Source organism: Impatiens glandulifera, chromosome 3, assembly GCF_907164915.1.
Source record: "Impatiens glandulifera chromosome 3, dImpGla2.1, whole genome shotgun sequence".
NCBI lineage: Eukaryota > Viridiplantae > Streptophyta > Magnoliopsida > Ericales > Balsaminaceae > Impatiens > Impatiens glandulifera.
The window spans coordinates 55,189,286-55,206,945 of NC_061864.1; the positions used below are offsets into that span (position 1 = coordinate 55,189,286).

At 30.8% G+C, this 17,660-nt stretch overlaps 2 protein-coding genes across 2 annotated transcripts; both read right to left on the bottom strand.

The window, feature by feature from the left end:
• Positions 1-5: 5 nt before the first annotated feature.
• Positions 6-2,018, bottom strand: LOC124932432 (zinc finger CCCH domain-containing protein 3). The gene is made up of 4 exons (XM_047473059.1): positions 1,789-2,018; positions 1,630-1,694; positions 1,281-1,365; positions 6-316 (listed from the first exon to the last, which is right to left on the bottom strand). The coding sequence occupies exons 1-4, from the start codon at positions 1,916-1,918 to the stop codon at positions 183-185; spliced, it is 414 nt and encodes a 137-aa protein (XP_047329015.1). The 5' UTR covers positions 1,919-2,018; the 3' UTR covers positions 6-182.
• A 1,220-nt stretch (positions 2,019-3,238) lies between these two features.
• On the bottom strand, positions 3,239-8,417 carry LOC124929266 (shaggy-related protein kinase alpha-like). The gene is made up of 13 exons (XM_047469592.1): positions 8,274-8,417; positions 7,822-7,974; positions 7,630-7,722; positions 6,355-6,414; positions 5,998-6,270; positions 5,115-5,189; positions 4,979-5,035; positions 4,738-4,878; positions 4,420-4,470; positions 4,035-4,130; positions 3,833-3,916; positions 3,591-3,693; positions 3,239-3,516 (listed from the first exon to the last, which is right to left on the bottom strand). The coding sequence occupies exons 2-13, from the start codon at positions 7,936-7,938 to the stop codon at positions 3,431-3,433; spliced, it is 1,236 nt and encodes a 411-aa protein (XP_047325548.1). The 5' UTR covers positions 7,939-7,974; positions 8,274-8,417; the 3' UTR covers positions 3,239-3,430.
• Between the last annotated feature and the right edge of the window lie 9,243 nt (positions 8,418-17,660).

Here is a 17,660-nt window from a genome sequence, read left to right on the forward strand (position 1 = left end):
GTAAACAGATTTAACAAAAGACTAGAAACATTACAGAAGTTAAAAAAAACCCACATATTTAAGCCACAACGAGAGACTAATAAGTACAAAAATGTGTCTGCACTAAGTAAGTTGTTTATTAAAATCTCAAAAATGACCTAAAATTATAATAATATAAACTTGACAACATATATAATATTTGATCATCCCCAATCAACTAAAGGAAGAGATGAATACCCATTTTCAGGTAGTGGTGGTTTAAGAGATGGAGGTAAATTGCCCCATGAAACTCCTAATTTCTCTACCATAACATCTCCTTCTCTAGATGATCCTTCACCTTAATCAACATACATTCAAAATTGTTACCAAAACTACAAAACTTATAATATTGATTGAATCGAAGGTCATGATAAATATTTACCCGCAACAACAAGATTAATCAAAAAGAGTTATCAATCAATGAATAGAATGAAATTTCAGCATTTCTTAGGATTTGGGCAAAGATAAGGAAATAGAAGAAGCTTGGACCAAATGGTCTTACCAATTCTCGTTTAAATCACCTTAATTGAAGTGGGTAAACACAGATATGAAGTTTCAGAAATAGCACATCCATTTTTTTACTATATGAAATCAAGGTGTTTTAAGTGAAAATTAAAGTTGAGACCTTAACAAAGTGATAAACTTTATATTTCTGATTCATTGCAGCTCTAAGGGTAACTTCACTATCATTTGTCCGGTTCATAATAAAAGTAAATCTAACAATTAGAGTCCAATAGGATAAAATGAAGCTAGTTCTAGGAATCTTTCATGAAAAAGGGGTAACTTCAAAAAGCACTATGGAATTTCAGCATTTCTTAGGATTTGGGCAAAGATAAGGAAATAGAAGAAGCTTGGACCAAAGGAGCTTACCAATTCTCATTTAAATCACCTTAATTGAAGTGGGTAAGCACAAATATGAAATTACACATATAACCCATATCTCTTTTTACTATATGAAATCAAGATGTTTTAAGTGAAAATTGAACTTGAGATCTTAACAAAAGGTTAAACTTTATATTTCTTATTCGTTGCAGCCCTATGGATAGTTTCACTATCTTTTGCCTAGTATCATAATAAAAGTGAATCTAACTATTGGTTTAATCTTTTATGAAAAGGGGTAACTTCAAAAATCACTATGGAATTTCAATACTAGTTATTTTCCTCACAAAGTTCCATAAAGTATAACCTAAACCCATGAGAGATCATCAATAAATATAAAAAACATGACTAAACAGAGAGTAGATCCAGACATAAGCATTTACCTTGAGAAACTGAAGTAGGATTCATAGTTTGCAGGTTCTGCTTTGGATGATAATACTTGCATAAGTCTCCATACTGGCATGATCCCTTTTATCCATAAGAATAACACATATCAATAAGCTCATGTGACATGTTTCTGATAATAATGATACTTTTTTTCTTGCATCTAGTTGTTCTTCATTAGGTCACTAAGCAATCAATAAAAGAAATGAGAGGAAACGCAAGGAAACAGGTTCACCTAAACCTAGCTATTGATGGAAAAATCAGTTCTTTTCATGAATAATTCTGCTGAAAGTTGAATTTAAGGAGAAAGAATCATGTTTGTAACAAGGGTAAGTGGGTATTTATTACTGTTCTCATAAAACGGTGGCAGACTGCATTTCCGATGGATGTTTCTGGATTGACGAGATTCGGATCTGAAAAGGGAAAGTGTAATTAGTAAGGAATGTTGAGTATGAAGATTTGTGAATCAGAAGGAAGGTGGAGAGGATGAAGGAGAAAGAGCCAAACCTCGGAATGAATCGAACCAAAATGCTTTAGCACGCTTGTGCTGGATGCCTTGAAGATGTCGTTTGCGAGCAGAGGGAGTGTCTTGGAATTGCTTGTCGCAGTAATCACAGTGGTATTTACCTAACGGCATTGATGCTTCTGTGATTTCTCCGGCTCCGATCGAAAGAGAAAGCAATTGGGAACAGCAAAATTATACCTATTTGATATTTCTCTCAATTCAATTTGGCGGTAACCATGGCTATGTTTTATTGGGTTTTGGTGGTGAGAATAAGAATAAATATGATTTTTGTTTTTAGGTAAATTAATAAATATATAATTCTTTTTAATGTTCAATTATTATTTGATTTGATAAAAAAAAATTGTGTTATATAGAATTTGAGTTATTACAATTTTAAACATAATTTAGTAATATATATATATTTTTTTTTAGATTTATGTATTTTTCAAATTTTAAAAAGTAAAAATTACCTCCAAATAAGGGGAGAAAGGGTGATATAATCGATGGTTGAAGTAGTGTGAGAATTGGGTGTCCATGGTAACAAAATTATAATAATAATATTTTCATTTTGTTACATAAATATAATAAGTTTTTATTATTTTAACAAGGAGAACAAATATTAGATTTTTTATTTTATTACAAACAATGAGAACAAATATCTGATTTTTATTTTATTACCGACTCCGAATCCGATATTTATCTATACTTCTATCATCATCTTCGATTTATTGGGTACCCGATCTCTAACAGATACCTTATTACCCGAACTAATATGTATAACAGATACATTATTACCCGAACTAATATGTATAACAATGTTATCCCCTCTTTTAGCCTAACGGCAACAAAATGTGGATATCCCCGGGCTTTTATAAGATCCTGAGTTCGAGCCTATCAGAGATATATGCTTAACTTGCAATGTAATTGCAAATGTTAAAAAAGAAGAAATATAATTATATTAAATGATAAATAGTTTTACCATTAGTAATATTAAAATTTTATAAAATAAATAAAAACATTATTTATCTAATTGTGAGATTAAAATGGATAACAAATTTATTTTTACTAGATTAATGAAGAAATTATAAAATGTATATTAAAAAATAGTTAAAAAGTAAAGAGAAAAAATTAATAGTAAGAAATGAGAAAATATTTATTTATTAAAAAAATTACAGAGTAACTTGTTTACAGTTAAAAAGATGAAATTTAATTAGAATGGGATAAAAATAAAATAAATAATATATTTATTGGGATAATCTTATAACATGAAAAATCTTATTAAGCCTCAACTAAAAAAAATACATTTTTTTTTATATTAACATAATCACACTCCCATCCCGAGTACCCATTGGAATAAACAAACAATATATACACACAAAAATATTACATGATGGGATAAATTTAATAATTTTAGATATTTTTTGAACAAAAATAATTTAAGTATAGATTAGGTGATACATAATATCAAGCCAACATTTCAAATAAACAGTTATACAAACAACAATTTGACTTCAGGTTCCATTTTTATTTCCTGAATCTATTTTTACACACACAGTAACAATCAGCAAAATGACCTCAGTGAGATATTACATATAATAATAAAATTAGGATAATAAAATACAAACAAAAGAACTAGCAAGCAAATTATAACCCAAACAAGGAAGCACATTGCTTTCTAGCATGTCCTGGAATCAACTTTACCAACATGTCAACTGGTACTCCTTTCAGTTCTGTTGCAAAAAAAAAAAACATTCATCATGAACATGCTTGGAACAAAAAAAATAAAATAATGATAAGCTCGTACCGCTGGGTTTAAAGTTAAATAAAGGCGGAAGGAAGCTTCCGTTAGGCAGGCGAGTGTTTGGATCTCGTAGCTCGTCGTAGAATGGATGAGTTAACACATCCAACTGCCAGAGATAGAGGAAAAGTATTTGTCATATCTTTTCTTCAACTACGAAACCACTTTGATATAGAAAATAGTTGTTGAAGTGGTGAATAGTTTGAAAATAAAAATTATGTTTACAAAGAGAGCCAAAGTTTACTTACAGCTGTAGACCGGAGGTTAGGAGAGTATTGCAACACTCGTGAAACAAGGTCAACAGCTTCGGGAGGCATTCGTTTATGGAATATCTAAAAAGTCCAAATAAGAATAAACCATGTATCGGCCTTAGGATGGAAATATATATCTGAAGTGAACTATTTTTTTTAAATAAAAATGGGGAAATCTGTTTGGACGATATAGATATACCTTGTGCCATGGATGAGCTTTAATCTGGGGAAATTTGAATTCTGTATAGTTAGGATTCATGCATTTGATTTCCTCCCGAGTTGGAGTACCCAATATCTGTAAAATATTTAAAATATGACATACAACAATAAAAAATAAATAAATCTTCAATTTACCTAACAATAACAACTATCATTCAAAAGTAACTGGGTCATAAAACATAAATATTTTAGTGAAGAATTAAGATTAAGGAGGTGCACAATAACTAATTTAAGTCATTTTTAAAAGTAAGAGCACAAGACAAATTGAGGAAACATATATGGCAGGTTCATGAAGTAAAATGAACTTGTATCCAAAAATAATAATAATTCTGCATTAAGAAACTCATAGAGAAAGATATATTTACCTTTATAATTTCAACAAGCTGATCAACCCCACTCTCACCTGGAAACAAAGGCTAAAACAACAAAAAGGAAAAGGATTTTTAGGCTATGTTTGCTTAGGGTTGGAGAGGATTGAGGGTCCAATTTACAACATATTATTTGTAAACTACTTAAAATATAAGGAATTGAAAATGGAAATATAGTTTCAATGGAAATATGAATTCCATCATTTCTACTTCAGAAATGCAATTTACGATTTTTCCATATATAAGAATTGAATTGCTTTCCAAATTCAAACATAGCCTTATTTTGCTTCCAAGGTCCCTGCAAATTTCTAATACCTGTCCAAGAAGTAATTCAGCGAGAACACAACCAGCCGACCAGACATCAATTGCTGTAGAATACTCGGTTGCTCCAAATATAAGTTCGGGTGCTCGATAATACCTAGAACAGATGTAGGAAATATTGGGCTCTCCTTTTACCTGAAAGGTCAAGGTAGTATTGTATTAGCTCATACTACTACAATCAGAGACATACATAAGACGGAGATGTAAAAATATAAATTTTTCAAAAGAAAATTACCAGAACTTTAGCACTACCAAAATCACATATCTTTAGCTGGTGACTATGAGGATTAACCTATAACAATATAACTTGAAACATTAAGACTCTACATTGAAATAATACATATATGAATGTAAAACATAAATGCACATACAAGAAGATTTTGAGGCTTAATATCCCGATGGCACACTCCAATACCGCGATGAATGTAAGATAGAGCCCTGAATATCTGCACAATACAATCAAACAAATTATAATCTCTCTATAATGAACTTGGTACCAACAACAAGGCCTTGTTTAACCAGCATCTCAACCTGAGTCACTTCTTCCATCAAATCATCTACTAAAATATTCTTATGCTACATTGAGTTAAAACATATTTGGAATTGAAAATAGGGGGTCCAATTTCAATTATGTTGTTTGTTTAAGGAATTTAAAAGAGGAATTGGAATTAGTATTGGAATTCTCATAAATGCAAATGTGTATAATTTGTTTAGGAACAATTCCACTCTAATAATCTGCAAATTCCAATTCAAGTACCCTAGCGCGATTCAAGCCAAGGCCATTCTTCCAATTATTTGTTAATTAGTTGGAAAAGGGGTTTAAATGCAGCTAGATGCTTATAGACACTTAAAAGACGAAAATTAAGGAAAAAATTAAATAAATCTCTTAAGAATTACAATTCAATGATTTCTCCATATATAGGGAATTGTCCAAACATAGCCTTACATCTTTCTTCAAAATATTAAATGCTAAGTATATTTTGTTCATTTAACCCAAATAACCCTTTTTTTTTTATCAAATAAGAATTTTTCCAAACCAACTAGGCCCTAGTCTTCAACATTTTTTCTCAGCTTCTCAAGGTCAGTTAACAGTTATGTCAATGTATGCCATGAACTCAACATTAGAACATCCAGAAACATTAATACTAATAAAAGTGAAATTGGAGATTCATGATAAGACAGAAAATAATTATTACAATTTATTGCATCACAAAGAACTAGGTTACATAGAGAAGAAAAAGAAGAAGAACGAACCTGATATGAGTAGAGTTTCACATAAAGAAGTGGCATCCGTTGACTCAGCTTCTTGTAGTGCTTAATTACACGATGAACCGTCTCAGGAACATACTCTAACACGAGATTAAGATACAACTCCTCCTTGTTCGTTGTAGAAAAGAAACAATGCTTCAAGGACACCACATTAGGGTGATCAAGATTACGCATGGTCTGCAACTCTCGGTTCTTATATCTTTTATCTTGTAGAACTTTCTTTATAGCCACGGTTTCACCAGTTTCTAAGCATTTAGCCTGTATGCATAAAATGTTTAAGACACTAAATACTTTTCGATCACTATGTTATAATAAGTTAAAGTAATCCAATTAAATCCCTACCTGAAAAACAACTCCAAATGTTCCCTGTCCAACTGCACGCTCAGCCATGTAGCTAATTGTCTATAAATTTTAAGCAAACAATCAAGTTAAAGAATGTAATAGAAAAAAATACATGTACAAACTGACTTTTTTTGGGTACTTTTAGGCTTTAGCTAGTAATAACTGTAGGGATTGAGGAGGAGAATGTCGTAGAAAAAGAGGACAGCGACGATGTTTAGAGACAAGACAATGTAGACTGAATCAAAGGTAGCAAGTGTTTTAAGAGGATAGCTTTGACCTTTTGATAAGGAATGAATATGATTTTTTTCTAGAAAAAATGACTAAATAAAACTTGAAAATGAACAATATAGGTCCCAATATGATATAAATCAGGTAAGAGGAGAATTGTAAGGAGAAACCATAATAGGGAAGAGGTGATCGAGAATCAGTGGAATTGGCGGTAAAAGGTTCCAGTTCGGCGAATTAAGATTGAGACTTGACAATTTAGATTGGGTTGATTTTTTTTGAGTAGAATTGATATTATGTGATCATCATTGCTGTCCTCCTTAGAGGTTATCTCAACAATTGTTTAGTCATTTCTCTTTTTATCTTTCCCGTTTTTCTTTTCTTAGACCAAGTTTTTTTCTTCCATGAATGAGACTAGAACAACATCTCATTGCCATGACACACTACTATCAATGTACTTTAAGTAAGAATCAAACTTGAGACATCTACCTGACAAGTTTAAAACTCTCACCACTTGTTTTCATGTTCTTTTACTTTATCATTGTTTGGATTACAAGACACGTCTTTGCAGGTTCGCGACATCTTTGTTAATACAAACTTTAAATAAATAAAAAATTAGTAGGAAAAATATGCAAAACATTAAGGTAACATATATATACTAACCAATTAATTATATAATATCACTAAAAAACAAATCCAATTGGCCGTCAGTCATGGCCAATTCCCAATTTGTCGAAGACTTGTTGATGAACACTTACTCTACATGATGAAGCATCTTTTATGCTTCTTTGTCGAAATATTGTAGATTTGAAGATATAAGTTGGTTGAATTACAAAGAGATCTAGTTTCGTGAAAGATTGTTATATACTTTCAATTTTACACTGTCTTTGTATTTGCATTTGTTGATTGTGTGTGTTTGTTCTCCATTACCCAGTCTATAATTTTTGTATCAATTATATATTTACTTCTCTTTGTAACTCCTTTGAGTATAATGAATGAAGGACTCAACCAATTGGCTGAGCCATGAATAATAAATAAATAAAAAGATACCTGCTTGGGCTGGCCATTTCTTCCACCAATAGTAGTTACTATTATATGTCCAGTCTCTGCCCCATTACCATCAACAACAGCAGGTTCCATTTCCTAGATTTCGAAACAGATAGCTAGAGCCAAATCAATAACAGATTCAACATACCAATTCAGTTCCTAGAAAAGATGAAAATAACAACAAATACAACATACCTTGTCATCTCTAATATTCAGGTCATTCATCTCATCTGGTAGTTGATCTGTTGCAACAGTACGAACACTAGAATCTCTCATAAGAGAGGACGGTGCAACAACACCCACTGAAGCCATTAACCAAAATAAACTATCTTACCGACGACCTCTTATCTGAAAAGAATCAATAATTATATTCTGATGGTTCTGGGTATAATGAATTAATGAAGTATGAACATAAATGGAAACTAATAAAGAGAAACCAACATGCAAACATAACAGATCCAAATGTCTATAAATGAACATGATAAAATAAACACCTGAGGATCAATCTCTTGGAAAATCACCTCTCTACCCCAAAAAGAAAGGGGAGAGGGAAGACGCACAAATCCCAATCAAGAATTCTCGATTCAGAACCAAAAACCCTAGAACGAAAATCAGTAAAAATGAGCACCGGGAGAAAGAAATAATACCTATCCACAGACCGCCGTCAGTAAAACGGCAGTCGTCGGTTTCCGATCGTGACGGTGATTTGTGGAGCTTGTAAGACCATCTGTAATCACGAGAGAGATAGAGAGAGAGAACCCAAATGATTACAGGCATACAGAGAACATCTTTTCCGGTATTTGTTATACTAATATAAATAAAATATAAAAATAATACTTTTTTAATATATATCTTTATATTTTTCTTTTTAGTGTCCCGTTTTTCTTTTTATTACTCAAATTTGAGTTGGTGTTATATTTTGTTCGGTATAATTTTATTCTGAATTTTTATGATTCAAATAATACTAATTTGATGTTCATACCCTTTGAATGTGTTGGTGATGTTTTTTTGAGTTTATGTCGGTTTCTTTAGCGGCAAAGTAGATGAAATTATCGATTTTTGAGTTATTTTTAATATTTTCAATAAAATGTTAGTTGATTTGATCTTTTATATGAACTCTCGTATAGGTAGGGACGGATCTAAAATTTAGAGTTAGAGTGTGCTTAAATTTTATATAAAAAAATTATATATATAAACGTAATATAATGTTTAAATAAGTTGATATCTACCAGATTTTAAAAATAAAATAATTTATAATAAAATATATTTCTATATTTTTAACTAAATCTCGTTCAATGTAGAGTGTATAACAGCCAACAAGAAAATCATTGTCCATTTTATTGAGAAGTTCGTCTTCATTTTCTACATTATTGAAAATGTTTGCTAATAGTAGTGGTAGAAATAAGTAATGTTAAAACAAGATGAATCGTAACATAAATTTATGATTGTCCACTTTTGATCAATTGTTGATACAACTCAACAAGTGTAAAAACTTTCAAATTTTACATCACATCAACTTTATAATGTATCAATTTTTATTTTAAAGTAACGATGTCTTTATCTATGAAATTTTCAAGATAAACTTCGTTGCAATCTTGCAAATATCATCACTATTAAATGAGTTGAATTATTTTTTTTAGTCTAAAAATTAACAGTGATGCTAAAATGAAAAGTTTTCATGCTTATACATTTAATCAAACATACACACCTCTTTTGGGAATTAGAAAAATAAATACTTGAAAGAAATAAAATTAAAAAACTGGAAATCAATGCAATAAAAATTAATGAAAATACAATTTAGAATAATTATTTATAAATTACTTTGGAAAAAAGTTAAGAGGGAAACAATAGTATGGTTGTAGAATAAAGGAAGTTATATATATCAAATATAATTTTTTATTATATATATATATATATATATATATATATATATATATATATATATATATATATATATATATATATATATATATATATATATATATATATATATATATATATATATATATATATATATATATATCATATAATTTAACATTGTTAGGGTTCGCTTAATCCTACCTCGGTTCATGCTTCAATCTCTCTGTCTATTAGTATTCTCATAATTTGTATTAGCTTCTTATTATTTCATCATATATATATATATATATTTATATAATCAATTATAATTTGGAGAACTTTTTTCAGTGTTGTTTATTAACCATTAACTAAGGATAATTTTAATTGTCATTTAGAATATTTAATAAAAATTTTCCCAATACATTTTCATTGATTCATTCGGTTTGCTCTATTTCAACACTTATGGTTTAGAAACTCAAATGAGTTCGTTTTTGAATTGACCTTTAAAATTACAAGATTGTTGGATTTTATCGAAAATTTTAATTTTGTAAATTGTTTCTACAATTTAATATATCATAAATTTTACTTTGTAGTTTTATTTTGTATTATTTACTAATTTTTTTTTATATGTAACTCCTCATGAATAAAATTAGAATTAATTCCTTATAAATATATATTGAATTATTAAATAAAATTATATTAAAAAAATAAATTTAAATACTAAATTTTAATTAAATCATTTAAAGATTAATAGTTATGAAAAAAAATTAAATTAAAAACAAAATGCATCTATCACTTTTATTTTTTTAATGTAGAAAACTAACCTGATACTTCATAATTATGAATTTCACTCTCCTTAAAAGATGGTCTAAGTAAGAATCGAACCGTGACATTTGATCTCTTAAGAATCATTTTTTACTACAATTACCTTTGTTTAGTGGGTAAACATCTATATTAAATTTCAGAATCAAGTGAAGTAACTTAGTGATTGAGTAATGCTTCTAAATGTGAAAATAAGAATTGAAAAAACGTAATGATGATATGAGGTCATTTCCCGATCTTATTAACTAGAACAATATTTATTTACATAATACAAAATAGTCATTAAACTATTAAAATAATAAAAAAAATAGAAATAACTCTATAACTAAAACTATTTTTTTTATAAGTTATCTAATATAACTTATTAAAATTCATACACATTCTAATATGTGAACATAATTTATACTTTTTTTTAATACACCTCCTTCAAAATGATTTAAGGTTCATCTTGAACAATAAAATCAGAAAACAATTAGGATATAATTTTTTTTTTTAATTAATTGGGTGAGTTGGTTTAGGTGTATAACTGAAAAGTTGGGTAAGGTTGGGTAAGGAAAAGATTAAGTTTTGGTACAGCTTGATCTTGTATGTAGACATTCTTAAGAAAAATAAAACTATTTTTGAATTTATCTTCAACAATATGGCAATTAATCTCCAAATTTTTGTTCTTTCATGGAAGATTGAATTTTCAGTGATGTGTATAGAAGACATATTATCACACCCCAAGTTGATCGACAAAGAGATAATTTGTTAAAGATCGTTTAAAATATATGAAATCCATAGCAATTCACATATAGTAGAACCAATACTTTTATATTATACTCCAGTGCTTGATCTCGAAACAATCGCTTGCTTTTTTGTTTTTTATGAGATGAGTGAATTCCTAGTATGATGCAAAATCCTGTAAGGGACTTTCTCTGCTTATTTTACAAATTCTTCAATCTGCATATAAAAAAGCCTAACTCCAAACACAAGTTATTATTGAAAGAATAAAAAATGTCTAACGATGGTGAACCTTTTAGGCATTGAATCTAAGGGATGTTTGCTAGTGAACAATGATTGGATCATTTATGAATTTCCTGAGTTGTTGTACATTGTATGTCAAATTAGGTATAGTAAAATGGATGCTTGCTAGTGAACAATGATTGGATCATTTATGAATTTCTGAGTTGTTATACATTGTATGTCAAATTAGGTATAGTAAAATTCATATATATAAGATGTCCAACTAACCATCTATATTTCTCAGGAACTTGGAACTTTCAACAACTCACAACATTTTTCTTAAAGTTTAACACCTTTAATCATAGGATTCTTTTATTGTTTATAACATATATTCTTTGATTAAAAAATAATCTATCAGTCCTAACAATTTCAAAACCAAGCATTTTTTTTTGGCTTTTTTAAGATCTTTAATTGAAAATTTATTATTAAAAGTCTTAATATTCTCAATATCATTTAATTCATTTTCACATGTCAATATATCATATGCATACATCACTAACACAATAATTTCTTTAACAATATGAATGATAATAAAACATTGATCATTTTGAGATTGTTTGAAACTAAATTCAATTATTTGGTTTGTACATTTCAGGTTCCATTGTCTTGAATTTGTTTCAAATCACTTAACAAATTTACAAACTTTTCCTTTTTCTAATGATTTATAAACATCTTCATTAATTTGGAGGGTTTATATAAATATCTTCATTAATGTGTCCATTAAGAAAAATATTATTGACATCTACATCGCCAATTATTTGTTCCGACTAAAGATATTATAAGTCTAACCGTTGCTATTTTAACAACTAGTACATACACATCATGATAACTAATCCTTTTTTTTTTTTTTGACTAAAATCCTTAACAACAAGTCTAGTTTTTAGTTTATTAAGTGAACCATCTTAGTTAAGTTTAGTTTTATAAACTTATTTTGACCCAAATATTTTTTTTTCTGTTAGAAATTTAATAATCATCCAAGTTCCTTTTTATTAAGTGCTTTCCGTTCATTAGGTCAAAAATGTTGTTTGTTAACTTCTACAAAATATTTAGACTTAATTGCTTTTTAATTGTTTTTATAAATTATTAATAAACTTAAAAGTATTAGAAGGATAATGATACTTAGAAATCTGCATGATGTAATCTTTACTCCATGCTGGTTTTGTCCTAACTCTCTCACTTTTTTTAACTTGATTAAGTTCATTGTTTTTCTAAATTATCACTAGGACTTTCTGTATTGAAATCACCTTCTAAATTTGAAGAAAGAAGATTCTCAATCTAATTTGTATACTGAGATATTGAAGTTTCATTTCTTTCCGTCATTGTTTTGTTTTCAAATACTGAGATGTTGGTTTTTTTGACTCCATCATACTTTCCGCTTCATCTTCATAAAACTGTATCATCATAAAAAGATATATAATTATCAATATTTGTTTTTTACCTTTAAGAATTTTTAAAGGACTATTGAAGGCAACTTGTTAATCAGGTGAGTTGCCATAAAAATAGAATAATGTTAAAACTGTAATGGAAGATGTACATGAAACATAAGATGAAACATAAGAGACCTAGCAACCTAAAAAAGATGCTTATGTTTTCTTTCTACCACCCTATTTTATTGGGGTGCGTTGAAACATGTCTTTTGATGAAAAATACATAAAAATTTAAACAAGTTCATCCATCTAATATTAACAAATTCAGAACTATTATCTATTCTAAAAGTTTTAACAATGATATTATAATAATTTGTGAGTAGTCCACGAAAATTTTAAGTGTTGACATATAAGATTTTTACCTTTTAAAAGAAAGGTCCAAGTACATCTACTAAAATCATCAACAAAAGTCAACATATATGTACAATTAATATATGAATCCTCTTTGTATGGACTTATCCATCAACATGAATTAATGCGAAAATGAATTACTTTGGTATTACTATTGTCAAAAGATAAACGACGAGTCTTAGATTTATTGCAAATATTGCACTGTTTAGAATTAAAAACAATTCCAAGAAAATATGTTTTATTACTTAATTAGTCGATGTCCCATTCTAACATTAATTATTCCAGAATCAACAACAATATTACAAGTAGAACTATCAACATTATTATTTCTATCATTAATGATAATATTAATTTCTAAGAGGTTCATATTATTATGTAAAAATCATGTTTGGATCGGGATCGCCGAAATAGACTATGGTCTCGCAACGTTGAACGTTTACACACACACCGTTCGATAATAACCTTGTTAGAGGTTGATTATCTCGTTTCTACTCTACACAAACCATCACAAACTCTTGAACCAAGTTCAAGTGCATAATTGTTTGTTTCGATTTGAAGCAACAAATAATCGGTTTAGAGGATAATAAGGAAAAAGAGACACAACACAAGGTTTATGGATGTTCGGAATAAAACTCCTACGGCACCCCTTCTTCTCAAACTTTGAGAATGATATCCACTAGAAGATTTGATTGAATACAACACTCGTATACAACCCAATCAGACAAGTAGGACTTAGACACTACATGTTTCTAAACTCCTAACACACACTCTTTGTTGAACATAAACGAATTCTGTCATTTTACAATGCTAACAAACTCACACAGAATATGTAGTATTGTAATACAGTTTTGAGACTCTAACACACTTGAAGACTAATTAAACTTTTAGAGCTTGAGAGAGTTGATCGGTTGTGATTGCTTAAGGTTGGTGCAAGGATTGATCAAGAACTCCATAAGCCAAAAGTCGTGCTCAGCCGATTGTCCTTTGTTCTCTTAAATAAGAAAATGTCAACGGACATATTTTGCATCTTCAACTGATATATTTTCTTCATAGGACATATTTCTTGATCTTGATTGGTTGAGGTTCAGAGTAAGTACATTGGAGGAGATATTCTTTGATTTTGTCTTTAGTTTGATCATAATAAGCCAAAAAGACATTAATTGGATTATGATTTCCTAGAAACGTGCATCATAAATAATTTGTCTTTTGGTGCTTTTGACAGTTTGGATTGTGTTGAAAAATAACTGTTGCCAAGAAGTCTTCCTCAGACTTGCACAAAAATGGAAATAAAATACTAATGTAGCATAAAGCTAATATCTGTAGCTACCGGAAATGTGTTTGAGTTTTGAGACGCGGTAAGGATAATACCGGATGCACTTCTACGAAGAATCGATTTATAAAGTGTCGAAATGCAGACTACTGACTCCTCTTTGGCAGAAAACCGACTTCGTAAAATACCGATTATGCTTTGGCAGAAAACCGATTTCGTAAAATACCGGTTACGCGTCTCAGAAAACTGATATGCAGAATATCGGTTGCACTTTGGTAGAAAACCGACTTCGTAAAATACCGGTTATGCGTCAGAAAACCAATATACAGACTACCGGTTACACTTATTCATAAAACCAATATGCAGAATATCGGTTACACTTTGGCAGACAACCGACTTTGTAAAATACCGGTTATGTATCTCAGAATCGGTTGTGCTTTGGTAGAAAACCGACTTCATAAAATACCGGTTACACGTCTCAGAAAACCGATATGCAGACTACCAATTACGCTTTGGCAGAAAACCGACTTCGTAAAATACCGGTTACGCGTCTCAGAAAACCGATATGCAGACTACCGGTTGCGCTTTGGCAGAAAACTGACTCTGTAAAATACCGATTATGCGTCTTAAAAAACCAATATGCAGACTACCGATTGCGCTTTGACAAAAAATCGACTTCGTAAAATACCAATTACGCATCTTAGAAAACCAATATGCAGACTACCGGTTACGCTTATTCATAAAATTGATATGCATACTACCAGTTGCGCTTTGGTAGAAAACCGACTTTGTAAAATACCAGTTACACATCTCAAAAACCGATATGTAGACTACCGGTTATGCTTATTCATAAAATCGATATGTAGACTACCAGTTACGCTTATTCATAAAATCGATATGTAGAAAACAAATAATTGAAGTAACCGATCTTCTTAAATTCTAAAGTATAAAATCGAGCCGACTTAAGAAAATACCGATCAAATTTTCTTCCGGTTTTAATCTGCACAAGATTAATTCAGTTAAATTCTTATTTAATAGTTAATTAATGCTAATAATTAATTATCTATTTTTACTTATCAACTTCTCCCTTTTTGATTATGTAATCTAAATATTCAAAACCTTACAATTTTGTAATCGTTGGCTGGTTTTCTTAAGTTGATTAGCACATTTAAATAGTTAATTAATACTATTTTTACTTATCAATTTCTCACTTTTTGATTATTTAGAATCAATATTCAAAACCTACTGTCTATTTCTTTAGCAATTTCTCCCTTTTTGATTGTTTTATCCTAAAACTATCAAAACTAGCCAATATGATTAGAAGCATTTTTACTAACCATGTCTAATAATCAAAAGCAAGGAAGAGCAATTAGTAAAAAAATTGAAACATTCAACCAAAATAGTAAAATATGTTCATGATGAAAGAAGTGAATGGATAGAAGACGATAGTGAAGGAAGGAGGTTTAGCGTCTCCCTTTCGGTTTCAGTTTCAACATGTCGTTTACGAATCTTTCCATGAAGCCCTGACTTGGTTGACCTAAGACATTAATCTCACGATTTATTTCCCCTGAATGATCAAGTATGTCGTCAATTGTACTCCCATCACCTCGTCGTAACCGTCAATTGGACCGAGCACTGCATGGAACTTCTTGATGAGGTGCTTCAAGTGGAGGCCGAGAGTTCATAGGTTCAGTCGTCATTTGAGATAAAGTCAATTGATCTTCAACAGCCTCAGTTCGGTTAGCAACTTTAATCTTTTTAGCAGCCTTAGCTCGTTTAACAACCTCAATTTGTTTGGCACCCTCATTGACTGCGTTTTCCTCGTCTTGAAGGCATTGAGCCTGGGCTTCTTGTTCTCTAAGCTTCTCAACATCAACATCATTTTGAGATTTTTCCATCTACATAATTTGCGAGGAGATAAGTTCAATAACCGACTTTTTTTCTGTTTGAATGGTGAAAGTCTTATGAATAATGGGTTGCATCTTTCCCAGTTCTTGCCGCAACTCCTACCTCAACTTGACCAGTTCTTGGTTGTGAGTGCCCGAGGAGGATGTTTGCATTCTCTCCATTTGATCCAATCGAGCTTGAATAGATTCTTGCCACGGAGCAATTGCCTGCAATACAATCTGTCGGATGTCTTGCCTATGTACTTCCTTAGATTCAGATCGAGTTGACACATGGGATATAATGGGAAAGACTTGGATAGGTCGAGCGTGATGTGAGCTAACTTGGATAGACATTTCTGGACGAGCCTATTTTTCAACGTTTTCATCCCTATTCTTATGACTATGATCCGATGCTCCTTTAAAATTAGAAGACTTACCCGATTTAGATTGAGCAGGGGTAGGCTTCTTTGCAGGTGGAGTTTCAATTTCCTCTTCAATGATTGGTTGTTCTGGGGGAGGAAATTTATTTCCGGTCGGCTCAGGATTCTCGATTTGATGATGAGACGCAAGACCTTTGTCAACCGCAGATAGAGGATTATAGTTTGTTGTATCCTGCCTATCCTAGTTTACATCTTCATTAGAGGTTAACCCTAGTAGACATGATTCTTCTACGTCAGCCGAAGTAATTTTCTACCTCTCAACAATTTTTTCTCATTCCTGTCTTGACATTCCACCTTACTTTTCTTTAATATAAGGTCCCCGTACTTCATATCCGTCAAAGAGTTCCTGTTCTTCAGAGCTGGTCCATCGTCGTTGTGATGTTCCACCTTCTTCAACCAACATTTTCTCAGTTCATATGATTTGAATTTCTCCTTGAGGAGGAGGATCTCTTCAATGAAGTCTAGAGGCTCATTCTCGTCATCATGATTTAAATCAGTTTGAGGGTAGGGGATACCGGTCTCCTCCGAGTTTGACATTGACCTGTTATCCACATATCTTATAGTGGTAGATAAATATTCATCCATAATGGCCTCCAAAAGTTCAATTACTTCCCCGTCTGCCTTCGTAGTGGCATCCAAAGGATTAAAGTTCTCCTTGCATTCTTTAAGGAAGGGAAACAACGCTCTCCCTCTCGCATATGCTTCCATGAATTCACTCCTTCGCAGGGCTTTAGTAACTGATTTGGTCTTGGACATGAAGAATATCGCCTTTTCTAAAATAAGAAGTTCAGACCACTTCTTTTCCTTAGCGACTCCTGGGAATACCTCACTAAAGCTCGTTCCAAGTCTTATGCCTGTCCATGAGTAGAACAGATCAATTTTTGCACTGGTAGTGGTCTCAACTTCTTCAAGAATAAGTTTAATAGTATCCTGAGCCTTTGGAGATATGTTGAGGGGCGACTCAAGAGTAGGCGGTGCGATGCCTTTGTTTGGC

Bases quoted from the DNA above. Each gene is read 5' to 3' on its own strand.
- LOC124932432 (XM_047473059.1), bottom strand. From the start codon at position 1,918: ATGCCGTTAGGTAAATACCACTGTGATTACTGCGACAAGCAATTCCAA. The intron at 1,695-1,788 runs GTTTGGCTCTTT...TTCCCTTTTCAG, and splicing joins TTGGTTCGATTCATTCCGAG to ATCCGAATCTCGTCAATCCA. The intron at 317-1,280 runs GTAAATGCTTAT...ATGTTGATTAAG, and splicing joins TCCTACTTCAGTTTCTCAAG to GTGAAGGATCATCTAGAGAA.
- LOC124929266 (XM_047469592.1), bottom strand. From the start codon at position 7,938: ATGGCTTCAGTGGGTGTTGTTGCACCGTCCTCTCTTATGAGAGATTCT. The intron at 5,036-5,114 runs GTATGTGCATTT...ATATTGTTATAG, and splicing joins TTAAGCCTCAAAATCTTCTT to GTTAATCCTCATAGTCACCA. The intron at 4,131-4,419 runs GTAAATATATCT...AATATTTTACAG, and splicing joins AGCTTGTTGAAATTATAAAG to ATATTGGGTACTCCAACTCG.